Here is a 27,428-nt window from a genome sequence, read left to right as displayed (position 1 = left end):
GCTTTCATATTTTTATTGCATAAAATTGTATGTAATATTATCTTCCATACATTAATGATGATTTTATGCAGTATATACATTGTATACGAGTATATATATACATGAAGGTTTTATTTTTCGGTCTGTAATTTTTTCGTTTTCATTTTTTGGTATTTATTTCGAATCCTCTACTTATTACTATATTCATATAATATTTTAGATCGATTTTATGAATGAAAAGGATTTGAAAACCATCTGAAAACTGAAAAATTCTCTTAAGAACACGATCGGACCCGAAAGAATATTTATGAAATTAAAGTCTACATTTTACGTATTTTTTGATGCTTGAAATCAATATGGATCTCTTAATTTATTCATTTAGATCATTTTTGAATTGATTTCATGAATTTTAGTCGTCGGTGTTGTTTTTCAGGGCAGTTTTTTCAAAAAAAAAAAAAAAGGAAAATTAAGAAAAATTTAAGAAAATTCCAAATTTTTTATTATTTTGATTTATTTTTGGAATTTTATTTTATTTCCTTATTTTTGTTTATTTAGTCAATTAAATTACATTTATTTAAACTTTCCATTCTTATTTAACATATATCTTCATATATTATATGTTATTTAGTAATAAATTATTATGGAAAGTTTTTAATTTGGTAAATTAATTACATGCTTTATTTTTACATGTAATTACAATAATTGTGATATTTTAAGAATGTGAATATTTAATTATTCTACAATTAAGTGCGCAATTATTATATTTATTTACCAATTAAGTAATTTATTGATTAAATTAATTGATAATCTGCCATTAAGTATATTCTTTAATTTTGCATTTAATTGATTTCATATAATTAATTGTACTAATTTATATATTTACCTTATTTATACAAATTAATTATTAGTACAAATAATTAAGATATTATATGGTTATAAATGCATAATTAATTACATATCATGGAATTAAGCATTTAATATATTATCATACAATAATTGTTTTAATTTGTATTTATTTGGAAAATTTATTTTTAATACAATTAATTTTGATTTGTTTGATTTAAATGCTATACATAAATTCCTTTTATAGTGCTAGATATATTTAGAAATGTTCAAACATTAAGATAGGTTGAATATTTTATCTAGCACATTAAGTTTCATAAAACTTCATAAAATTATTCATAAAATATTCATAAAACTTCCTAAAATGAATAAAATATGAATAAAATGTAAGTAATTTTGTGGTTTGACATAAGAAAACATGAACTTGGGACAAATGCTCATATCTAGAACGGTTTTTAATGATCTTCGGACGACCACACTAGGAGCACTAATCTCAGTGATTGTCTACTATGTTAATAACGAAATTACTTTTAGGTAGAGCCCAATACCTAATGTCAAAGTGAAAATATAATTTTATATAATTAGGGAGTAGCCACAGCATCCTTATTTGTATAAAATTATATATTAATTAAAATTCACCTTAATGGACATAACTTGTAATTAATTATATAGGTATAATAATTTTACCCCACAGGGATTTTATTATATTTGTCTAATTAATTAGGATAATATGTTAAATTAAGTTCTCTTAATTTACCCCACAGGGAGTTATGGGGATTTAATTTAATAGTGTTATCACAAATTTAATTAAAGATAGATAATAAACCTTCATTTTCCAAAACTAATTGTTTAATTAAATCTATCATAAAGTTCATCTAATTTTATTAAATTTAAAATTTAGCCCACAGGCAATTTTAGATTTAGTAAAATTTTAATCTTCAGTTTATACTTTGGTGTCTAGTGAACCACATAATTTTAAATAATTAGGGAGTAGCCACAGCATCCTTAATTATATAAAATTATATATATTAAGTGGATTAAGATCACATAATGGACATGAATTATGTGAACATAATAATCTTACCCTACAGGGATTTTATTATATTCACATGATTAATATGTTAAATTAAATTCTCTTAATTTATCCCATAGGAAATTATGTAGATTTAATTTAATAATTTTATCATAAAGTATAAAATTTTGAAACATTTATAAATAATTAAGTGTTTCATACCTTTCATTAAGATAGAAATATTAAACTTTAAGTTTTTCATAAATTGTGTAAATCTATCATAATCTACATCTAAATTTAATCTTATTAAATTAAAAATTTAGCCCACAGGCAATTTTTGTTTAATAAGATTTCATATTTAAGCATGTTTATTCATTGGTAAAAACATGATTCATTTAAACCTCAAAACTATATATGTAATTTTATTACATCACTATTCATAAATTTCTTCCATACTAGTAGAAAATTTCTTCCATAACAGTAGAAATTTTCAAAATTTATTCTGATAACTTCATCTAGCATATACAGTTTTTACTGTATAATTAAGAAAAATAAATCACACTTTATTATCACCAATAAATTTTAATTTATTGTGTATGAATTCATTCTAATATAGTTAATGTGATTATTAACACATAGTGGATTATTTTAGATTGTTATTCCACATTCATAATTTCTTGCAAGGTTTACAAATAAACCTAAGAAAGTCAGTAACTGTGAGCAAATCTTATCCACAGACAAGGTAAGTTCTCACATTTAGAAGTTTAAGGAACAAGCAATATAGTAGTGGCTTTGTTTTAAAATTGGCAAAGACTTTTATGTTCCAAGATTCTATTGAAACTTGATTTAGACACATTTAGAGGTCTTTACTACAAAAATGATGTCATTCATAAAGATATGCAAGTTCAATCTGACAATAAAAATTGTGTTGTTAATAATAATTCTTCTATATTATAGCACCAAAAATTATGGAACATATCTCCATAAATAGAATAAATGTTAGTAAATGGTGGGGATCTTCATTACACTAGATTTTACTAACTTTATTTAGAACTTGTGTGAATTTCATTAAGAATATGTATTCCAACAAGTCAAAATCGGTGCATACTAGAATTCTATCATATTAGAAATCATACAAGTCAATTAATTTTGAAGACATGGACTCAAATTTTGTATCTCTTTTTTAACGATTACTCACATAAATAATTTTTCTACAAAAGTATAGATTTATATGTTTCAAAGACATTTAAATCTTAAGTAGAGAAATGGTGCATTTTGCATATTAAGATAGTGAGATCAAATATAAAATGGAGAATACTACATTAAAATTCGTGAGTATGGATAAACTCCCAGTCTATTTGCAAAGTTTCTTTAAAAGCATGGGTTCATTGCCCGATACATATGCTTGGTACACCTAAATTATAGTGTGTAACAGATTTAAGAAACTAAGCATTTTTTGGACATGGGGTGGAGCCTACATAGCAAACTCCAATCTTTCCTAAATCTTTGTCTATTGATACTCAACAATGGGGTGTACATATCGAATCGTGTTCTAACCAAAGTTGTTTCTCAAACATATTTTGAGTTGTGATAAGGTTGAAAACCGACTTGATGACATGTACACATTTTATAAATACCCATATATAGTTAGAGTACAATTGTCAAAGAAAAGATCTGGGCCCTAAACCATAAATGAGCATATTTCATTTGAAAAGCTATAAGGTTTAATGGTTACATATTTTATTATCCATCTCACAACACTAGAATTGTGGAATTAAGAATTGACTTGATCAGTGGGAGTGATCAATCTAGGAACCTAGTTTCCGAGAAAGATCATTCATATTTTCTCAAACTTCCACCTCAAGTGTTAGATTAATTATGATTCACAACAACCCTTAAGATTACTGGTTATTGAGAATTCATAACTAATCATTAATAATCTACAAGTCATTGATAAAATTCTAATAAGTTATGTTATTTAGTAATTGCTAACAATTTCTAAAATAACATGCATATTGAACCATTTGCTCTTTTAAGAGTTTGTTGGTCCATCCTTAAGATGACTTATTAGAACAGTAAGATCAATGTATTCTAGTGATCATATTTTGTACAATAAGAGTTCAACTACAATATTTATTTGAGACACAAATTAAATTATAGAATGATAAAGAATTGAAGTTGTAGTACAATATGCCATGAATGAAGAAATGAATATCTTAAATAGCAATAAAGTTTTTCTTTAGTAAAGTTGCCTAATGGGGTGGAGAACATTAATTAAGCATAGGTTTTTTCACCAATAATATTCATTAGGCAACATTGAGAAACATAAAGATATAAAAGAATATTCATTGCTAAAAAGTTCATTTTGAACTAAGAATCAATAACAAAGGAGATTTACATTCTCAATTGTTTTTATAAAAGATTCTATTATAGACCTTGGCATTTGTTGCTTGTTTTAATTCATTAATCAATTCCAAATAGTGAACTAGATGAGAAGGTATATAGACTGCCATAAAGATTTTCCTCTAATAGTGGTGAACATATGCAAGCTTAAAGTGTCGACCTATAGATTAAAACAAACATCTCACAAATTGATATTATATCATCTTTTCCTTTAGGTTTGAAAAGAGAATTATGGAAATAATCATATACCAGAAGGTTAGTGGGAGTAATATTTGTTTTATATGTAGACAATATGTTACTTGCAAATGATGATAAAAGTTTTCTATATAAGTTGAAATAATTCATATCTCAAATTATTATTTTGAGATAAGGAATATAAATAATATATATAATTTTAATTAATTAGAGAGTAGCCACAGCATCTCCGATTAAATAAAATTATGTATTATTCATCTGATATAACTTTTATCTTTAAGTGTGATAAATTCAACTCGAACCAGCATCTGAAAAATGATCTGGAGTGAGAATAAATTAAGAACATTCATTTGCTTTTAATTTTTGAAGCCTAATAATGTATGCTTAAGAGTCTGAATAAGACTTTGCATTGCATTTGTTGTAGGATCGTTAAGTAGTATCAGAATAGCTAAAGTTAAGACCACTTTATTTTTCATACAAAGTGATGAGGTGTCTTTAAGATACTAAAAGTTATATTCATACATATTTTAAGATGAATTGACCATCTGGAAATATAGTTAACCAATTAGATTCTAACGTACTTCACTGGTTGTATTGATTCACGTAAATCAATATTTTATTACATTCTTAAGATTACCAGGAAGTTATATTGTAGAGAATCTTGATTGTTATTTCCACTATAGAAGTCAGATTCATTTATTGTTTTGAGGATACATCTCGTATGATGTATTATAGAGTTTCATAGTAGGCCTAGAGTTCAGAATTACAGTTTCATTAGGCCATTAAGAAAATTTTGCGATAAATTCAGCTACAATATTTATGGCTAATAACTCTAAGAGTACTGGTCGAAGCTAGCATATCGACATTAAGTATTTAGCCATAAAAAGGCGTGATAAGTGGTCATTAATCACGCAAACTGAATTGGGTGATCGCGTAGATCCTTGACTAAAGGCATGCCGCAACACAAATTCAAGGATCATAAAGTAAATGTGGGATTCAGTTAACCCATATGCAGTTTTTTATTTGTACAACCAAAAATTATTCAATGAAACTCTAATTTCGATATTTTCTCATATTTATGTGCACCTTAATTTCATCTGAGAAAATTATCGTAAGAGGACCTGAATAAACATAAGGGTTAGGGTTTATTCACTTAAGTACATTGTCACATAAAGTACATTGTTATATAATAAATATATCGTAATACATGGAAGATAATACTCGACTTATAATGAGGACATGTCGCTATGATTCGTATGTTTATTATATAATGAGGAACGTTTGGGTTTGAATGTTTTAGTTTAAATGCTGACCAAGTGGGAGAATATTAGAATATTTCTAATTAAGGAAATAAAATAATATTATTGATTCTGATAAATGAATATTTTATATTCATTGAATTTGGACAGAATCAATTACGTAATATTCTATATATGGTCAGATTTCTATATTCATTACCTGATTTGATTTCCTGAATTAATTGTCAAAATATTCTGACAATTAATGTGGCACAGATACTGATGGAGTATCTCACCTATAAATATAGGGTCTCGGTCCCCGAGCTCCTCACTCATTCTGTTCATAACAGCAAAATCCATCTAAAGAGAGTTGAGAGAGCGAGGAAGCCCGATTACCCACACCAACCAGTTTCCCTTGCAGATCAAAGCTTATGTGGGTTTGAAGCTCAAGAATCAATGGCTGGAGGTATTTCGATCCTTTTATATAGTGCATATATGATTTATTAATTCCGCACTTTATTCATAATCATGTATGTTTTAGTCTATACAAATAAATGTCTAACACTATACGCTTTTTTTAGTGATTGAAAAAATTCGTAACTAAAAGTATTTTTTATAGTAGTATAGTTGAACCTTACATTTTACTAAAGTTCAAAATTAAGGGGGAAAATTTAACATCACTAATAGTTCAATGGGTGTGTTTTTCTCTGCAATAGTTGAAATGAAAATTTATCTATTTATTCAAAAATTAATAACAATTAAATAATTGTTACCACTAAGTTATTCAACAATCAAACATTTTTTTTAGGAGTGATTAAAATTACTTTAAGAATTCACGATGTAAATATTATTGGTCGGTAAAGGATAGCCAAATGATATGCTTAGCCAAATTCAAGGTGGCAAAAAAAAAATGTCAGTCCAAATTAACGAAAATCGCCCCCAAAAAATTAAACAATAAAACTATGTAAAATACCTACCAACATAAGTAAAATTAAAAATTAAATTAGTACACTAATTAATATAGTACGTAGTAATAATAAAATTATTGAAATTCTTAGAAAAAATAAAAATAAAAACAAAACATATTCAAATACAAATGTCACAATCGATCAATATAAACAACTACCACGTATAACAAAAAAAAATGATAGTTAAGGATTTTAGTCTTTGAACTTTTTTTTTTTTTTTGACATAAGCTTCTTGAATTTTGACGTGTATTAAATCATGCCTTTTGAATTTTTCAAGTGGTTAATAATTTAACACAAACTATTAAGATTTTTAGATTTAAGAATTTTGTCAAATTTTATTAACAGAAGTCCAACATTGATGAAAGTTTAGGAGACACAATTTAGTACATAATAAAGTTTGGATAGCACGATATGATACATATCAAAGTTCATAGAGCACAGTTTAATATATAAACAATTACCACATTAGTAAAATTGAATGAAATTGGAGAGAAGTCATTAAATCAAATAATCTCAATAGTTTGACATAAATTTTTAATGGTCTAAAAAGTTCAAGAACATAATTTCGTTCATGTCAAAATTTAAGAAACAAAAATTTTAATTAGCCAAAAATAAATACATTCATATTGTATAATGGGCATTTAAAATAAAATTATCCAACAACATCATAATCTTAGCTACTCAATCAAATTAATTAGTACTAATCATCAAAAGCATTAAGAGAAAAACATATTTGATACCAAATGAAACCATTTATATACTTGTAAACATGTTAAATTTTAAAAAACATTTTCTCTCTCTCATAATACATATGAGTTGAGGAAAGATACATCTCACCAAAAAATTATATTTACAATACTACCCTTAAAACTGTATTTTATTAATAAATAAAAAGAACCCCAATAAAAAAATTATTTACCTGACACAAAAATTTGTACAATCCGGTTACAAAACCGGTTCTAGCAAGTCAAAATAATTTTGATACAATAAATTTTTTTTTGTCTCATTAGAGGTGTTACACACCTCAAAATATAGTGAGGGACTTCATAAGTCCCCATATAAGATATACACTTTTATTAAAAAATATATAAATCGGTTTAATTCGGTTTATTCGGGTTAATTGGGCGGTTTAGAATAATTTGTAAACCACCCAATATATTCATTGGGCGATTTGGATTTTTATTATATTATTTCGGGTTGTATTTTTTGTCGGTTTATTCGGTTTGGTTTGGACGGTTTATTCGGGTTGGGCGGTTTGTAAATTTTATTGAACACCCCTAATAGTCAACATTCAATTGTATTTTCTCCATCAATGAGCTTAACTCCTTAACTATAAAAAGGCTAAGAACCCTTCACGCAAAGGATTGGATTTTTATAATTAGAAATTTCGAGGTTAGAAATTTAAACAAGAACGTACTTGTAAAATACTCAAAAACCAAATAGCTCAATAATATTGACTCTTGGACTAAAACTCATTGATGTTCAAACCGCGTAAATTCTCATCTCACTTCCTTTTCAAACACATTTTCGTTAGCTTTTTCTATTTTTAAATCAATTTTTAAAAAAAATTGTAAACAATTATAATTTTCAGTAAATATTATAAAAAATACAAAAATATAACATTTTTAAAAGAGGAATTAGTAGTCAAACCCCCTGAATTTTACAATCTCTTGCAACTAACCCTCAATTTATTTATTTATTTATTTACGAGCAAACCTCCCAAACTACACTTCTATTAGCAATTTTACTTTTTCATCAAACTTCTACCGTTTATGTGCCAAGTTGGATGTCCACGTGACACAATTATATTATATATTGTGCGTGTATTTTTTTTAAAAAAATATTATTTAAAAAATTTATTTATTTATTTTTAAAATTATTTTTTTATGTTTTTAAAATAATAATATTAGATAGATCAATATAATTGTGCAATATATACATTGTGTATACATGGACAATTCACCTTTACAGTTAACAAAATCTAATGGATAAAAAAATTAATTGTTAACAAAAGTGTGATTTGAGAGGTTTCACCTTAAATAAGAAGAACAAAGGTTAGTTGTTAGAGTAAGTAAAGTTCTAAGGGTTTGACCACTATTTACTCTTTTTAAAAGAGAAATTTGACAATTCATGCTTAAAAATTGTGCATGGTCTTTTAGTATGCCACATTAAAATGTATAGGAATTTAATACTCTAAAATTAATTAAATCCTAAAATATCCTCCTCACACCTTCCCTCTTTCTCTTGGCCCTCACTCCCTCTCTCTTTAACTCTCACCAAACTCAACCGATACCCACGACCACATAACTAGACTGAACCAGGCTCAAACCAAACTTACGACCACCGCACCACCTCCAGCGAAACCCACTCCAAACACAAAACGTAGGACAAAACTAAGGAGGATATCGCGAAACCACAAAGAGAAATCGTGAAATCCAAAGCCCAAAAATCTATGAGCTCAACCACCCCGAAATCCCTACTCATCGTTGGAGTTCTCAACTCGATTATTTTTGCATTTTTTTATACAGTTTTTGATGATGTCGCGAAATATCGCTAACTGTTGTTATATCGTGAAACATCGCTAAATGTCTCTATATCACGAAACATCGCGAAACACATTGCTAAATTTCGTGAAATCATAATCAAGTTTTTGCGATGATTAACGATATTTAGCGATGTGCTGTGCATTTTTTAGTCTCATATCACAAATAAATTGCTAATATCATCGCTAAATACGCAAAATATTGCCAACAGGGCCGGCCTTAGGCATAGGCGGGCTAGGCCCGTGCCTAGGGCCCACACTTTTCGGGGGCCAAAATAAAAAAATAAAAAATTTATTAGGCTTTTATTGAAGTATATTATAAGCAACAAATATTCATAGCTTAGTTGGTTGAGGTGGATGACATTATGTCTAATGTCATGAGTTTAAATCCCATAACACTCTTCTATTGATCTTTTTTATATATATATTTTTTAGGGCCCCAAAATTTAATTCGTCTTGGGCCCATATATTTTGAAGGTCGGCCCTGATTGCCAAATATCTCTAATCATCGCTAAATTTCATCCCTAACCTCAGATTTATTCTATCATTGTATATACATCGTAAAATATCATAAAAAACTAGAAAACCAACAGAAAAAATGTAAAAACAAGAGAGGTCGTGAGAGAAGATGACGGCGAGGCTTTGCGACCGGGGTTTCGGGTCTGTGTTCAACGATAGGGGTCTGGGCTGGGGTTAACGCCTGAGAATGAGAGAGTTAGAGAAAGAAGTTTTTTTTGAAATGTAAAGGTATTTTTAAAAGAAAAAATTATTAAAAGTATATATATACTATTTCTAATTAGATGGTATATAAGTTAAATTTCCCTTTTAAAATTACATTGATCATTTTTTTGAGCAAGGGTGGGGGCTTATGCGTGGGCCCAATTTATACCACTTTTAGGCCAATAGTTGAGAATGAATATTAATATTGTCAATTATCTTTTCATTGGAAAATATTTAAAACAACATGATTGTTGGGTTTTATGCCCTAAATAAAACTTCATTTCAATGTAATCAATTTTATTCAACATCAATAAAGAAACAGAAGTATTTTTCATTCATTTGTGTATGTTTTGGTTCATGTTATCAATTGCTTGTCTATTTGATTTATAAATTCATGTGAAACCTTTTTCACATACTTGATCCTATTTATTGTGTTGTCAACACTTTGGAAAGTAAATATGACTATGTGAATAAAGTTTCATAGATTTATCAGACACAGGGTTTTACTGATATGATAATCTACAACAGAGTTTACTTGCATTTGGAGAAATGCTATGTTCTTTCCAGTGCAGTGGTTAAAGTAAAGCTCAGGTTGGATGTATGGAGTATGCATCGGAAGGGACCGATATTGAACTTTGACTTAGATTTATTAAACTTACCGTAATATCTATTAAAGTCAATATCGCCTAGTTGATCCTAGATCAAATGATCTTAATCCTATTATGATTAGGCTCAGTCTCAAGAGGTTATTCGTGTTATTTGATTTGTTAGTTAAGTCTACTTTGGGTCAGGGTGATACGTAGATTTTGGGAACACGGTAGTGCAATTGAGTGAGAGCGCTAACATAAACATGGAATCTATAGCTTCTATCTGGCGAATAGTAAGTAAAGGATGATCTCCTTCGAGCTTGACCTAACGAAAATAAATGGTGGATTACTCATTTCACATAAGCTGAAATTGTAAGGGCGAAATTGTAAAGTAAGAGTTTTTAGGGCATATTTGTTAATTATGATACTTTGTATGGTTCAATTAATAAATATGATAAATGACAATATTATTTAATAATTATTTATAGTTATTAAATAGTTAGAATTGACATTTAAATGGTTGAATTTGAAAATTGGCGTTTTTGAGAAAATGAGATGCAGAAATGATAAAACTGCAAAATTGCAAAAAGTGAGGCCCAAATCCACATTGCCTAGGCCGGCCACTTTTATAGGGTTTATCATCTGATATTTTCATTATTTTAATGCCAAATAATTCAAACCTAACCCTAGTGTAATGCTATAAATAGATAGTGAAGGCTTCAGGAAAATTACACTTTCACATCTGATTTCCTTCAGAGAAAAACCTGAGCCTTCTCTCTCTATACCTAGCCGCCACCTTCTTCTCACTCTTCTTCTTCATTGAATTTTGAAACCACTTAGTGTTAGAGTAGTGCCCACACACAGCAAGTGATACCTCAATCATAGTGAGGAAGATCGTGAAGAAAGACATTCAACAAGAAGGAGTTTCAGCACTAAAGAAGGAGAGAAAGAGATCCAGGTTCAGATCTTGATAATACTCTGCGACAGAAAGGATACAAGGGTTAGAGATCTGAACAGAAGGAGACATAATATTCCGCTGCACCCAATGTAAGATTTCTCATACTTTATATGTGTTTATTTCATAATCGTTTTAGAAATTCATATTTAGGGTGTTAATCAACATACTTGTGAGTAGATCTAAGATCCTGGTAAAATAATTTTCAATAATGATCAGCATTGAATTTTTTTTAATAAGTTTATACTATTATATATATGATACATCATAGTTATTATTATATATATAATCTATTATATATACATTGTAGTTATTATGAAATTTCATTAATTTTTGTAAAATTTTAAATAATTTATAACGTAAAAAATAATTTATTTTACTTGCTTATAAAAAAATCTTCAAAATGACATGTTTTTAAAGTATTAACACACGAATTAATTGTAATCCCATTTTTTTGTCATATGACAATGAGAATTGTAGTTATTTTGAACCTCCACAAATTTTTAAAAATTATAAATAATTAGTTACAACATTGAAAATACGAAACAAGTTTATAATTAGTTACAACATTGAAAATACGAAACAAGCTGTTTTAAGTTTACTTCACACACGTCTGAAATAAATTATTTTGAATCCTGTTTCGGTACAACAAATTCTTTAAAATTTCTTAAAAATTGACGACGAGGTCCTAAATACACAATTATTAATAAAGAGAAAAATTAACTTATAATTTTTTTACATGTCCAAATATAGACACTCCAATCGATGAGAGCAAAAGGCACATCCCTACTAAAGTAACACCCACCTTATGAATATATTTGCTAAAATAAGTTAGTTTGTGGATGCATTTGTAGTCAATTGGGAGTGGGACTCCAATGATCTTGAGTTGGGCTTTTTACAATGACACAAAATTGGCATGGATACGACTCTAAAAAATATAAATTTGGACACGACACAATATAATATTACAAATTGGCACGAAAAATATAAACTTAAGTATGACGATATGACAATCTCAAAGACATGATACATAAGTATAAATAAACGAGCACATTGAAAAATCTAATAATTTAATAATAATTTTAATAATAAATAAAATGGTAATAAGCATTCACAATCAAATGGTAGTAAGCATTTACACTTTTAATAATTATAATTATTTTTTTATATAATTATGTGTAATTATCTTTGACAATTATATAAAAATAATTAAAGTTATAAAAAACACATATAGTCTAATAGTAACTCAATAATCATAATGAAAATGAAAACAATTTTGAGCACAAATTTAAGTCCATATAAGAAACTAAGTTAGTTTGTTTAAGAAAAATATATTAGCCAGAGTAAAACACAACATGAATTTAAGCACCATTAAAAATAGGAGTGTGCATAAATTATCAAATCTAATGATGACCTACTGCTAAATATTGGATATCTAATTGTGATTGGATCGGATTGAATACTATTTTTAAATATCCAATTAGATCAGATCGAATGTTGGATGGGGTATCCAAAAATCCAATACATTCAACATCCAATCGAACTAATTAGTATTTTCATTTAGTTTGGATGAGTAATTAGATTTTATATTGTTATACGTAAAGTATGTATGTATATATAAAAATTAACACTTAAATTTTATTATTTTTTTCTTGAATGGATGGATTCAATCCAATCCAATACATACTGGACTTAAAAATTAAAATATTGGATGGATTCGATCCGATCCAAAAAATACTAAGTCTAAAATATTGAATTAGTCTAAATTAAACCAATAAATATATATGAAATACATCTAACGGATAGAACCGATCCAATCCAATATCCAATGGATGTTGGATCGATTGGATGACTAAATTAATTGGATTAGATAAGATGGTAAAATCTAACATCCAATATATAATTAGATCGGATCTGAATAAGCCTAAAAACATTGAATATGATCCAATGAACACCTATAATTAAAAATACTAAGTCTACGACGGAGGTAGACGTTACTTTCATTTACCGGAAAGATGGCAAAATGATCGAAGACATGTGGTTATTGTATACGAGAACGAATTTAGGTGGTAAGTTGTGGATGTTTTCCGATGACGAGGGTGGTGGCGGATTAAGCGAAGGCCATTTTTACAGTGTAAGCTGTATTGTTTTTATGGTAATTTTATTAATTATATTTATTATTTTTATTTCTTTTATGGTAATTATAATTATAGCATATTTAAAATTTTCTATTTATAAGCATATTTACAATTAGTTTTTAATTGTCAGATTATTAGTTTTATTTTTGCATTTATTTAGTCTTTTAATGTGATAAAAGTCAATTTATTAAGATTAATTTGTTTTCTTATTTTTTAAATAGTAATTATATTTTTCTTTATTTACGACGTTTTCCTATGTTTGTTTTTGACTTTCTTTCAAATTAAAGATTATAATTATTTTTTTGTAATTTAATAGCTTTTATAATATATTAGGTTTTACTAGGCTAATTTTACTTAACAAGTTTTTGACTTTTTATCTTTAATGATATATTTAATTTAAGAATTTAATTGCATTTTAATGGTTAAGCCAATTTTATCTCATGATTGATTTTAATTTTATTTTCAATATTTTAATTGATCTTGATTATTATATATGATATTTTTTTAGGAAAAGATTTATGAAACTCATTAAATTACATTAAATGAAATTTATTTTTACATTATCATTTAACTTTTTCTTACCATTTATAATTCTGTGTAATATTTTAGATCTTCTTACTAGTATTTTTTACTTAAAATGTATGATTTTGTTTTTCATAAATCTATTAATTTATAATGTCTTTTTGCATTTATTATCCATTATTTTTTAAAACCATAATTAAATTTTATTAAATTAATTATTTTTACCATAAATAAATGTATTTTATTTTAGTTAAATTTTGATTTAAAAATTCTTAAAATATTATATATAAATATATATTTTGTGGGATATTTTAATTCTAATTAAGATGTTAATTACTCCTTGTTTTGACTATTATAGTATTAATATTTATTTAAAAGTATGTATGAGATCACACGAGTTTTTGCTCTATTTTTGTTAGTTTTGATACCTTTTACGACTTTTGTGCCTTTTATGGCTTTTGTGCCATTTTTATGGCTTGTCCCTATTTGTTTAGGGTAGTTTTGTGGTTTGGTCAATTGGCAAAAGAAATGATCCTACCCATGATTTCTATTTAAACGACTTTTTCTCTTTTGAAAGATAAGTATTTCAAGTTTAAGTCCATTATAGTAAATATGGATTAGTTTACTATCGTTATTTCACATTATCTTTTTCATTATATTGTGTGGTAATAGAGTTTTATTTTTTGCTATTTTGTAGGTTATTTTGTGGAGGGCGCCTACAATTACAAAGATTTTCTGATAATTCTAATTTTAAACTTAATTTGTTTGATATTGTTTTTCAACATTTTTATATTAGGGTGTTAGTCTGTTGTTACTAGCCAAAGGGTAATACCTTTGGCTAGTTATTCTTAGAAATTTTGTTGATTTTTTAGTTTTTTAGAATTTGCTATAGCTAGAGTTATAAAGTGTGTGTTAATTTCTAAATTTATATATTATTTTATTTTGAAGATTGTCATTCTAACACCTTTTGTTTTGGTGTTGCAATTTTTCAGTTTCGCTTTGCTCTAAAGACAACTAGTTAATAATGGGAAGGTGTTTTTCCAATGTGATGTAGTGTTGTTTGAAGACGTTATAGCTTTATTGTCTAAATTTCCGGGGGCAGTTTTGTCCCATGTGGCTCATAATGAGAATTCTGTAGCACATGGTTTGGCAAAGCATGCCCTTCGGTTAGACAATAAGCTATCCTGGTTCGAGGAGGTGCTGTAGCCGATTGTGGATTGCTGCTTTGATAATCTTGTGTGATTTTGATCACCGCGTCAAAAAAAAAAAAAAAAAATACTAAGTCTACGATCTTGATAAATTTATTCTATAAAATTATTAATACGACACAACCTATATTTTTTAGGAGCCTATCCATATTTTCGCAAAACGAAAAACATGGATTTACAGCATAATGAATTATTATTATTATTATTATTATTTTTTTAAATGTAAAAAAAAACCAATAGTAAGTATTAATCTATCACTTAACCAAATATTATCTCTTTTCTTTTCAAGGAAATAAGAAAGGGCAAAACAGTAAATTTAAATCCATCCAACTACCAATCAATATGAACACGTGGCAAACTAGCTTCCCATGTTCATGCAAATCTCCAATTTTTTTCTTTTCTTGCAATATGCAGATCTCCGTTGTTTTAAATTTTAATGCACAATAATAACTTTTCATTTCTGTATTTATTTTAATAATAATAATAATAATAATAATAATTACAGAGAGAAAATAAATATAATATGAAAAAAAAAAAAAAACTAACCATTGAGACGAAAAAAAAGGGGGCAAAAGAGAGACTGAGACTAAGCGCGCTCACCCAAAAAAAAAAAAATTCGCGTGAAAATTTTGAAACGCCCACCAAATCCAAATCCAAGCCCGCGCGCACTAAAAAAAACAAACCTCAAAATTGAAAACACAACAAAATAAAGCTCCAAAATTTTTCCCCCAAATTTCACAAATCCCTAATTTTTCATTCTTCTTCTTCTTACTACTCATACTTCTGCTACAACAATATTCCAAATTCAAATCCTTTTTCCCTTTCTTTTTGGGGTTTTCCTGTTCTTTCCTTCCTGACTCCAAATCTTAGGGTTTTGGATTTGTTTCCGACTGTTTGTTTTGAGGTGTAATTTTGTTTGATTAAGTTATGGCTTCGGAAACCCTTGAGGAGGTGAAGAAGAAGCCTGAGGAGGAAGTTCCTGTTGAGGAAGATAAGGAGGACAATAAAGTTGAAGCTAAAGAAGAGGAGAAGGAGGTGAAGAAGAAGGGTTCGGAGGAGGAAAAACCAAAGGAGAAGGAAAGTGAAGGAAGTGAAGAGGAGGACGAGGAAGAGGAGAAAGAAGATGAAGGAGGAAGTGAGGAGGATGAGGAAAAGGAAGACGAGGAAGGAAGTGATGGAGAAGAGAAACAAGGTGAGGAGAGTGAAGAGAAAGGTAAGAAAAGTCGAAAGACGAGCTCGAAGGTGAAGGATGAGCTGAGTGAGTCGAAGAAGGAGCCTGTTACGCCCAGTAGTGATAGACCGACTCGGGAGAGGAAGATCGTTGAACGGTATTCTGCACCTACTGTTGCCAGGTCTTCGTCGAGCAAAGGTTTATCAATTGAGAAGGTAATAACACTTACAAATTCTGGTCTTTTTTTGGGGTTGTATGTTAAATTTCCAATTTTAAATGCATATATGTTTTATTTTTCAAATTTCAGGGTCGTGGTACTCAGCTCAAAGACATTCCAAATGGTATGTTTTCATTTTTTACCTTTATTTAATTGTATATTGTTATTGTGAGATTTATTCTTGAGGATTCTGCAAAATCACAATGTGAGAAACATAATTTAGTTAGACATTTCCAGTAACGTAATAATACATAACAAGACTTCGATTGACCTTTCCTGGATTTCAGGATTTGATTAGTGGTTGAGTGATGATGATTTCTTAGTAGAGTAATTTAGATGGTTTCTTAAGAAAAGATAGGAAATTTGATTTGAGTTGCTTATCTGGTTGATGTGTTACTCTGCATTTGATATTTGTATCGTGATGACTTTTTGTTATAAGTTGTTTCCTGCTGTAATGTTCCCGTGGGATTATTAGTTATTTAGGTAATTATTTGTAATTCTAGTTGTTTATCACAACATGTTATTTGTAAGCATTTCATTTTTTGGTAGTCAAAGTTGAGTGTTTTGATGGCTTGTTCCTTGCTTAAAATTTATTGCTACTGACAAAGGAAAGGTATCTATAAATAAGGGATGTAAATGTAAATTTAATAACTCACTCACTCACAATGCACAAGCTCACCCTATCCAGAGGTCAAGTTATGGTCACATATTATTCCCTTGTAGACAAAGAGACTTGTGGTCTGTATAAAATTAAGGAGGGTGTTAAATATGATATGCCATGAGGGCATTTCTAAGTAAATAGAAAACGTTGAGGATTTTCATATATTTTACATGGTATTGGATTTATAACTTGTTGTGTATCCCAATGTGTAGGCTACTGCTAGTAAAATTAATTTAAACTATTTTAGAAAATTTGACCTCAATCTTGTCATTTTAGTTTAGACTTTTCTATATTCCCATTAACTGACTGCAGACTGCCCTTCCCTTGGTGTGTGTCTGATACACTTTTCAAAGACCATGGTCTGATGATTTAGCAAGGGATTCATATGTGTAAAGTGTAAACCATCTTTTCCATTTAACGTGTTCTTAGTTCTTACTGTAATTTCAGGGAGGCAGGTTTCTGACCCCTGTTGCAATATGTGTCTGGAAAGTGTTATTTACTCTATTCAAATTCATTGTTACAATAGACTAGCTATTTTTTCTGATATTGTAAAATGTTTTAGTGGCTTTCAAGCTGGGAAAGAGAAAAGGTGATGACAACCTTCAATTACTTCACACAATACTATTCGGGAAAAGAGCAAAGGTGATCACTTTTTTGGGTATTGCTTTTTGGGTGCTTTTTTTCTGCTTCTTTCTTGTGTCCTTTATAAATTCACTTTATTAATGTTCATTGTGTTTGAATTGGTGTTTATCATGTAAAGGTGCACACTTTAAAGAGGAATATAAGCCAGTTCTCTGGTTATGTTTGGGTTGAGACTGAGGTATCATTGTTGCCTCTCCCTATTTGTATTTATTTAATGTAACTTATATTTTTTCTGCTGTATAAAAGAATATGAGCTAATATTTTTGTTTGCTTCTTTTGCTGGTTTGTTATGTTCTCAGCAGGAAAAACATAGGGCAAAAATTAGGGAGAAGCTTGACAAATGTGTCAAGGAGAAATTGATGGATTTCTGTGATCTGCTAAATATTCCAATTAGTAAGGCCTCGACAAAAAAGGTTAGTGTGGCATAAAAATGTTTCTGCACATATTTATTCAAATTCCAGTTATCTTACAACTTCTCACTCTTCCAGGAAGAGGTCTCTGCCAAATTGCTGGAGTTTTTGGAATCTCCACATGCTACAACAGATGTTTTGCTTTCTGATAAGGACCAGGTGTCTTGCTTTTTTATACTTTTGTAATAGGGATGACTTGTTTTACTTGCATTTTAAGTTTTGCTAATATTCATTCTTTATCTGAGTTTCAGAAAGGTCAAAAGCGAAAGAAGAAGGCCACACCTGGAAAAAGTCCTAGTGCTGCAGATGGAGAAGCATCTCCCGAATTACCAGCCAAGGTCTGTCTTAATTCATAGTTTGAACATATACTTAACTTTGATCTACTGCTGTGCCATTTTGTTCTACTTTTGAACTATGCTATTTTTTTTTTTGGAAAAGTTCTACTTCTGAAATTTGAAATTGGTTTCTGATAGGAAACCACTTGATAGGAATTTCTTATCAAATAGCTAAAATCATCAATTTCTCCCACTTTGGGTTATAACCCTTACCAATTTCTTCACACTTGCAAATATTTCTCTCCCTCTATTCTAATTCCCTGCTGGTGTATCACATAGCATACACCTTACTCCACTCAAATCCCTCCCCCTTAATTAGCCAACTTGCTGACTTGGCAGTAATTTCTACCAGTTTGTTATGATATTTTTGGGTTTTTTCATGAAAGGTTTAACTCCTTGACTTAATGATTGTAACTTCACTTATACCACTCATATATTTTTATGTTTGTCTTTTTCGATTGGAATTTGCCCTGAAAATTTTACTTGGAAATTTAGCCATTTCTTAAGAAACCTAGCACTAGCAGTTTCTTACTCTTACAATGTTTAATTTTATTGATTTTTGTCTTCAACTCACCTAGTTCTTCTTTAGAAGAAGCTATTTTGGTCTTTGGTTTTTTGTGCATCTACTTAGGTACTATGCTACTATGTGTTACTTGATGTCACTTTCCATTTTCTTGATTTTTTTACATGGTTTTTTTAGAAACAAAAACAAGCATCTAGTGGGAAAAAAGGTAAGAGTTCGCCTAAAGTTGAAGAAGAAGAGATTGATGATAAGGCTGAATCTTCAGATGCACAGCATGATTCTCATGAAGAAGATGATGGAGATGATGCAATGCACGAGGCAAGCAATCATGAGGAAAAATCTGGTGATGAGGAAGATAAACCGAAGGAGCAGTTGTCAAGTCCCAAAAAATCTTCAAAAAAGGTGAAGGAGGGCTCAAAAGATAAAAGTGGGGACAAAGCTACACCTGTTAAAAAGAGCCCACCTGTAAAATCTGCTAAGAAATCAGCAGACTCTACAAAGAAATCTAGATCTTCCTCGAAGAAAAGTGTGAGTGATGCTGATGAGACCTCTGGTTCTCTAACCAAGTCAAAGGGGTCTGCATCTAAGAAACAGAAGGTTGAAAAGGAAAGTTCGAAGGGTGATAAGGTGAAAAGTGCAAGCAAGAAATCATCTAGCAAATCCTCTGGAAAGGTTTCAGCTAAGGATCAAGGTACTTTGCATATCATTATTACCATACTTTAAAATACCTCTGCAATTAGTCTTAATTCTTATGTGTCTTGGTTGATTAGATGTTCACAATGTTGGGGTGTAGCCTCATTGCTTGTTCTTTTGATTTATTGGTTTTGTTTGTAGTGTTCGATTTTGATGTTGAGTAATAAGTATTGCTGCTAAGCATTATATTCACATATTGCTAATCTGGTTATGTTTATAGGATTGTGCAGAAGTTAAAATTGTACATTTCTCCTAATGCATTTACATTTATGTCTGAACTAGGAAAAGTTAAAAGTAGCAAGAAGGCCAAAGGAGAGCCCTCTAAAGCAGATGTGCATGCAGTAATTGTTGATATTCTGAAAGAAGTTGATTTCAATACTGTAAGTAATTTTTGTGGAATTACTGACATTATATGGCTTGGTTTATATTTTCACGGCCACTATTAATTTTCAATTTGTTTTTTTGTATTCTAAACTGATGCAGGCAACTCTATCAGATATTCTAAGGCAACTCGGTAAGAGTCATCTTTATTTGTTTCAACAAAGTATATGATTTACTGTATCTTTAGCTCACTTTACACATGTAATGTTTGTTAGGTACCCACTTTGGTGTGGATTTAATGCATAGAAAAGCAGAGGTGAAGGACATAATTACCGATGTGATAAATAGCATGACTGATGAGGAAGATGATGAGGGGGATGATGGAGAAGAAGACAATGCTGAAGCTGGTAATGACGACGATGGAGAAGAGAAAGATGGAGACAAGGGTGACGATGACGAAGACGAAGCTTAGTGTTAGTGCATCCAGGACCCAAACAATTTGTATATTTGGAACTCCCATGTGCATGTGGTGGTACATTCATTCAAGTAGTAGAACAACTTTCTACAGAGGTTACATCAGTGGATTTTGATGGTAGACTACATTGGTTAGTTGAATCTTGTGACCCTTTCCAGATAAATTTACCCAACTGGGTATGTTTGTACCATATTATTGACCTCCCCCTGTAGTATTGAGCTGATCTTAATTTACTTAGCTTTACCTTTTTATATATATTTTTGAAGCTTTCCTTGTCCTATAAATTTATTTAGGTGTAGCTGTTTAACTTCAACTCTTCTTTCAATGAGCAGTGAGCTATCTTTTGTTTCCTTCTGTTTATGAGTACATTTTATTATAACTGGTTTAGGCCTATGTTGTTATATCCATTTATATTTGGGTTGTATTTATCAAGAAGAGTTTTGTGATATCTGCATTATTCTGAGGAAATAATACTGCCCATTTTATCTACCTTTACTCTACTATTTTTCAATTCAATAAATATGATTTTTCCAATCATCACTATTATTTTTGTATTGTGGGGCTAGTACGAGTTCTCAAATATCATTAGGTTTGATATGAGTTCATTGGCCATGTTAATGTACATTTACCATTACCCAAAATCTCTAGGGGTAATTGTTATATGAGTTGGGTTTGGAAGGAGTAGAATATAGTGGGTGTTATGTTAAGTGAATGTGAAGCTAAATGTTAAAAAGGTTTAACATTATTATTTATTATCAAATTAAATTAAAGAGTGGGAAGCTAATAAAATTTGATTTATTAGACATTTGTTGAATTTGATATTCTGGTTGCCACCAAAACGCTCCTTATTAACTCGAACAAAATTGTTATTAAATTGTTACGGCTATGTGTACATGATTTTTTTTGTGTTTTTTAATATAATTTTTCGATGTTTATTGATGTGCATTTCAAAACCTTTATGAAAAATTTAATTGGGTAAATACTATTTTGGACCCTTATTACAAAAGTTATTAATTGAACCATCTATTTTTGTTAAATAACAAAATAGATTCTGTATTTTCCAAAATGGTGAAAATAGAATCCTAAGCTTAATTTTTGATAACTTTTATTTTTTAATATAACCAGCTTGAAGGCAATTCTTAACACAAACTCATACTGAAAATATAAACAGTTTTGTCATAACACCTTTAGATCGGATTATTATTAAATTTTATTTTGACAAAAAATCAGTTCAGAGTCTTATTTGTACCATTTTGAAAAAACAGAGTCTATTTTGTCATTTAACAAAATAAAGAGTCTAATTGATAACTTTTGCAAAACATAGAGTACAAAATAGTATTTACCCAATTTAATTTGATACATTTGTGATAGTGTTTTAAATTTTAAAACACTTGCAAGAAGTTGTTTCAACTCTATTTTCGTAGTTGTAAACACTTACAAGAATTTATTTAAATTATACTTTTACCGCTGTAAATTATTTAAAAAAAATTAAAACTGTAAATAAAAAAAAAATAAGAAAAAAGAAAATAGATTTTGCAAGCTTACTTAGGTATTGAGCATTTTTCGAACTAAATTTTGGGCATAATTTGATTGTTGAATTTTTTTTTTTAAAAAACTAAATTGGTAAATTTTAACTTATATAGAAGAGAAAATTAAAAATTTTATAAGTTTTTATATTTTTTGTGCAAAAATATATATATTTATTTATATATATATATACTAGGTGATTGTTACGTGCCAAGCCACGTAGTGTTAGTTTTATTTAATATTTTAGTTTTTTATTTGAATTAATAATTAAAATAGTATAATTATTTGAACGATTTGTTTTATAAAAATAAAATATGTGTCAGTATATTTAGTAAGTTCTATTATCTCATTTCATATCTAATAATAGTTACACAACTATATATTTATAGACTTTCACATTCTTTGCAAATTACTAATAAGCACCAATAATATTTTCATATTCTAATATTTTTCAACCTTCTCCTCTTGGTGGTAAAATTAAAAATAAAACTAAAAATAAGCACAAACATATAAGGTAAATACTAATTACAGCCCATTTTATCTTTTTTTTTTATTATTTTTTTAAGCCCAAGCCCAAAAATCTCTAAGCCAACACAATCAATCTTCTTTTATATTATCTTTTCTAAATATTTTATCTATATTTTTCTTTTTTAAAAAATAAATAAAAAAATTATTAATATTCTCCCAAGATAGGTTTGTTAGAGAGATATGTGGCTAAGATGATTTTTTTAATTTAAAAAGAGATTATTAATATTTAAAAGATTGTTTATTTAAAAGATTGTTTAATTTTTTGGGTTTAATTATTGAGTTTATTTTTTAACGGGAGATCAAACCTAATCGTTAAATTTAACAGAATATTCTTTTATTTTTAAGTATATTCTGTTAAACCAAGAATATTAAACCAAGAAATACCGTTAGATAGGCACTTTTAATATATAAAGATATATTTTTTTTTTTTTCAAAAAAGTTATTTTATAAAAAATTAAAGAAAAAGTTGAAAAAATATGAAAAAATTAAGTAATGGTAACCAGATACACGAAACAATTATAAGTGTTCTTTTATTGCTCAACTAATTCAGAAAAATAAATAAAAAATTACATTACATTACAAAAATAAATGATGTAAATAAAAAAACTACGAGGATGCTGATGAAGAAGAAGAAGAAACAAGCATGTCCCAATTGCAGACAATGTGACCGATTATCACAGAAATATCATCCATTTTGCCTCCTTTATGTTTTCTTCCAGCCTCAGCAGAAGCAATGGTATAAGGACACACACCATATCTATCCAATGACCTATAGTAAGCAGCTCCAGCTATTGCAAATGCCAAATCTTTATACTTATTATTATACTTATCATCATGATCATCCAACTTCAGTTCTGTCTTAATAATGTCTTGTATTTCCCAATCAAATAAGTTGTCCAATAATCCATCACTTCCCATCACAACAACATCTCCTTTCTTAACACCCAACTCCATTTCCACAGCACATTCAGGGCCATCACTCCTCTTATGGTTTCCCAATTGAAAAGGACAGTTAAATCGCTTTTGTTGAGTTGGCGATTTGTATATTAACTTTCCTTCTCTAAACACCAAGAATCCACTGTCTCCTATGTTCGCACCTCTCAACATACCGTTGTTGTGTGTTACAACACACATGGTTGACGAACCTTCAAGATTACTATTTTTAGAGAAAGCTTCTCTAATGATAGTTTTCGGATCAATAATTTCAGATAATAATTTGTTGTTGACATTAGTGGAAGAGTTAACAATTAGTGATCGAGCATATTTACCCGAATCTATTCCATTTTTGTCCCAACCACCAACGCCATCTGCTACTCCAATAGTTTGTTCATCGCGAGACACAAAATGAGCATCGTCTCCTAAGGGTTTGAATTCGAGTTTGTTTTGTTTGGGTATGTAAAATGAAGCGCAACGCATCTTTAGAAGTTTTTTCTTGAAAAGAATTTTCGAACATGGTGGTTTCTTGTCTACATTAATTTTGTTATTCATGATTGTCTTTTGTTTTGTTTCTTTCTAATTTATAACTAATAAAAGTGTTAATTAACTATAATGATCGAACACTTGATACACGATCACTTTCATTTGCTTTAATTAATTTATAGTAGTAGGCGCTGTAGATATTATACTAATTTGAGTAGGATTATTAGTAGATATTATACTAATTTGAGTAGGATTATTAGTAGATATTATACTAATTAAGTTAAATAGGATTTAAGGAAACACGTTTTTTTTTTTTTTTTTTTTTTTTTTTTTTTTTTCTTTTGAATAGTTTAAAAAGATTATTAATTATAAAAACGTAAACCCTAGCGTAAATATTCCCTCAAAAAAAAAAAATTGTTGTGATATTAGATTTGAAAACTATAATTATATTATCATCATAATCATTTCTTTTATGAAAACCCTCATAACGACCAGTATCACCAAAACGATGAAGAATATGAACACCGCGTACTTCAATTGGATGATGATCTTGTTCTAATGGAGAAGATTCAAACCCAGACCCATTATTATCTTCAACTTCATTCTGACCATTATCATCATTACCATTTTCTTCCAAATCAACAAACTCCCAAACTGAAAGTTCCGAATCAACAACATCCTCCTCCATTTCCAAGAGCTCAATAAAACTCCTCTTCGGTAACGAACAAAGCCATTAAATTGGTTAAAACTTGGACCAAAATCGCTTCTAAATTTGGTCTATTGAAGCAACCCTTTACTAGACAAGAGAACACTGTTATTCAAACCTGTGTTGTTGCTTCCTCTGGCATCGCCTTTAGCGTATTGAAGCTTACGAGAACTGCGTGAACTCGTCGACGAAGGATACGATCTATTGGGTTTGTTGTTTTGGTCCGATGACGTTTTTGCTTCCCTTACAAGGACCCGATAAGTTTTCCAACTCTGATATGGTCGCTGTTTCTCTCGTGGATCCTAGCGAGATGGGTGATTCATCCTGATATTCACACTGACACGATGTATGCCAACGCCTCCGTATTCAATGCTCTATTTATCTTGGAGTTTTTCTTTTCCTATTTTAATTTATTTTATTGTTGTTATTATTTTATTTTAGTGACTGATTTTCTAAGTGATTGAGCTATTTCTTTTAGTATTCTTTTGTTGTCTTTGGTGTGTGGTGTGTATTCTGTACACTTATGCTATTCGTTTCCTTTTTTAATTCAAATTTAGCTGCTGTGTTTTTTAACTTTGATGTTCTTTGAATCAATCTTAAGTACCAGATTGGGATCAGTGGCGCCAGCATTTTGGTGAGATCGACGAGTAAGAACGATTGGTATCCATCTTGAAGAAGTTCAATTTCCGATGTCGATGGTGGTGGCGGAATAAGTGGAGGCGTTTTGAGTGTTTTGGCCTATACTATATTTTTTATGGTAATTTTATTTATTATATTAATTACATTTATTATTGGTTGGTATTTTATATTTATTGCATATTTATTTTTTTCTTTATTTATAGAGTAATTTGCGGCATAAGTTTTATGTCGAGTAGCAGATAAATACCTAAGTCTTATTTTTGGCGGTAAAAATACCTTCCGTCACTACTCTGGAACTTCCGTAGGTACCTCTCCGTTATGTGCCAGGTTAGTGTCCACGTGTCACTATGTGATTAGTCCAGATTATTTTAATTTTTAATTTTTAATTTTTATTTGTAAATCAATTTAAAAATTAAAAACTAAAAAAAAATTAAAATTAAAATAATAAATATTTAATATTCATATTTTAATTAAATTAAAATAAATAAATCATTAATTAAAACCTAAAACCTAAAACTAACAAATAAACACAAAAGAAAATTGGAATCCTCTTCGTCGTCCTCTTCTTCTTCCTACCCTTCTTCTTCTTGGACCATCGCGTTACAACAATGGCTTATAGAGGTGCACCACTGGGTCCCCCACCAATGGCTGCTGCTGCTTCATCATCAGCCTCCACAGTTCGGCGCGAGCTTCGAGATTGGAGGGTTAAGCTTCGTGAGGAGGGAGAATGCATTCTTGTAGTGATGGCTGATAGAGACTAGAAATCACGGTGGAGGATGGCGATAGAGGAAAATTTCAGTCTGAGAATTTTTTTTTTTAGATCTTTGGCTGAAAAAAATTTCCTGGTATTGAAGAGAAGAAGATGGGTTGATGCATTTAGATTTTGAGGTATATTTAGATCTACCCAACAAACAAAATTCCACTAAAAATTCCCAGATCTAATTGAGGCAAAGGATGAGAAGATTAACCTCCTTTTGTCTGAGGTGAAGGGCAAAGATCTGACGGCGCTAATTGCATCTGGAAGGGAGAAGCTAGCATCAGTCCCATTTGTGGTGGTGCTGTTGCTTTCTGTGCACCCGCAGGTGAAGCCGATGCTGCCCAGAAAATTTGTGCTGTCGCTACTGCCCAGAAAATTTGTGCTGTCGCTACTGCCGCGGAGTCAAAGAAGGAAGAGAAGGTTGAAGAGATAGAAGAATCAGACGAGGTAAGTTTTTTTTCTTTATTAAGCTGTTTGGTTTTGATTGTTTAGTGATCTTTTGAATTTTCACTAATGTTGTGTTATGTATTGTTTTGTACTTTCAGGATGATATGATTTTCATTCTCTTTGACTAGAAGCTTTGATTGGAAGATTTTGAGGTTTTGCTATTGGAATTTAGTTTTTCAGTCTCCAATTTATATGTATTTGTATTCTGGGTTTGGTTGAGGAATTTTTTTTTGAGATTTTTGGGTGAGAAAAATTTCTGGGTTTGGGATGCAAAACAATGGTAAACACGATGAGGGAGATGAAGATTTAGGTTTTTTATTAATATTATTATTATTTTGTGTATTTAGATTTATAATCATGTTTAATTTTAATTTTTATTTAATTTATTTTAAAATGATTTTTAAATATAATAATGAATTTTAAATAATAAAAATAATAATTAAATGATGTGGACCAATGTGAAGATGACACATGGACACTTATATGTAACCTAACGGAGAGGTACCTACGGAAGTTCCAGAGTAGTGACGGAAGGTATTTTTACCGCCAAAAATAGGACTTAGGTATTTATCTGTTACTCGGCATAAAACTTAGGTATTTATGCCGCAAATTACTCTTATTTATAACATTTATAATTAGTTTGTGTT

At 29.3% G+C, this 27,428-nt stretch overlaps 2 protein-coding genes and 1 long non-coding RNA gene across 4 annotated transcripts; 2 read left to right on the top strand and 1 right to left on the bottom strand.

The window, feature by feature from the left end:
- The first annotated feature begins 15,750 nt into the window (after positions 1-15,750).
- On the top strand, positions 15,751-21,112 carry LOC115708698 (DEK domain-containing chromatin-associated protein 1). Of its 2 annotated transcripts, none has more exons than XM_030636691.2 (11): positions 15,751-16,696; positions 16,789-16,822; positions 17,922-18,001; positions 18,120-18,179; positions 18,301-18,414; positions 18,490-18,570; positions 18,663-18,749; positions 19,447-19,960; positions 20,245-20,342; positions 20,446-20,476; positions 20,559-21,112. In XM_030636691.2, the coding sequence occupies exons 1-11, from the start codon at positions 16,238-16,240 to the stop codon at positions 20,753-20,755; spliced, it is 1,755 nt and encodes a 584-aa protein (XP_030492551.1). In that variant the 5' UTR covers positions 15,751-16,237; the 3' UTR covers positions 20,756-21,112. The 2 variants fall into 2 exon arrangements, with proteins under 2 accessions (XP_030492551.1, XP_030492552.1); XM_030636692.2 differs by having other exon boundaries at positions 15,837-16,696; positions 18,304-18,414.
- A 2,307-nt stretch (positions 21,113-23,419) lies between these two features.
- On the bottom strand, positions 23,420-24,229 carry LOC115710340 (probable protein phosphatase 2C 55). Its single transcript, XM_030638711.2, has one exon. It carries the CDS (start codon positions 24,227-24,229, stop codon positions 23,420-23,422), a length of 810 nt encoding a protein of 269 aa, XP_030494571.2.
- Positions 24,230-26,698: 2,469 nt separating this feature from the next.
- LOC133035367 (uncharacterized) lies at positions 26,699-27,123 on the top strand. Its single transcript, XR_009686612.1, has 2 exons — positions 26,699-26,781; positions 26,880-27,123. It is a non-coding gene; the product is annotated as an uncharacterized LOC133035367 (long non-coding RNA).
- The last annotated feature ends 305 nt before the right edge of the window (positions 27,124-27,428 follow it).

Source organism: Cannabis sativa, chromosome 3, assembly GCF_029168945.1.
Source record: "Cannabis sativa cultivar Pink pepper isolate KNU-18-1 chromosome 3, ASM2916894v1, whole genome shotgun sequence".
NCBI classification, from domain to species: Eukaryota; Viridiplantae; Streptophyta; class Magnoliopsida; order Rosales; family Cannabaceae; genus Cannabis; species Cannabis sativa.
This window is presented reverse-complemented; position numbering and strand designations above follow the sequence as displayed.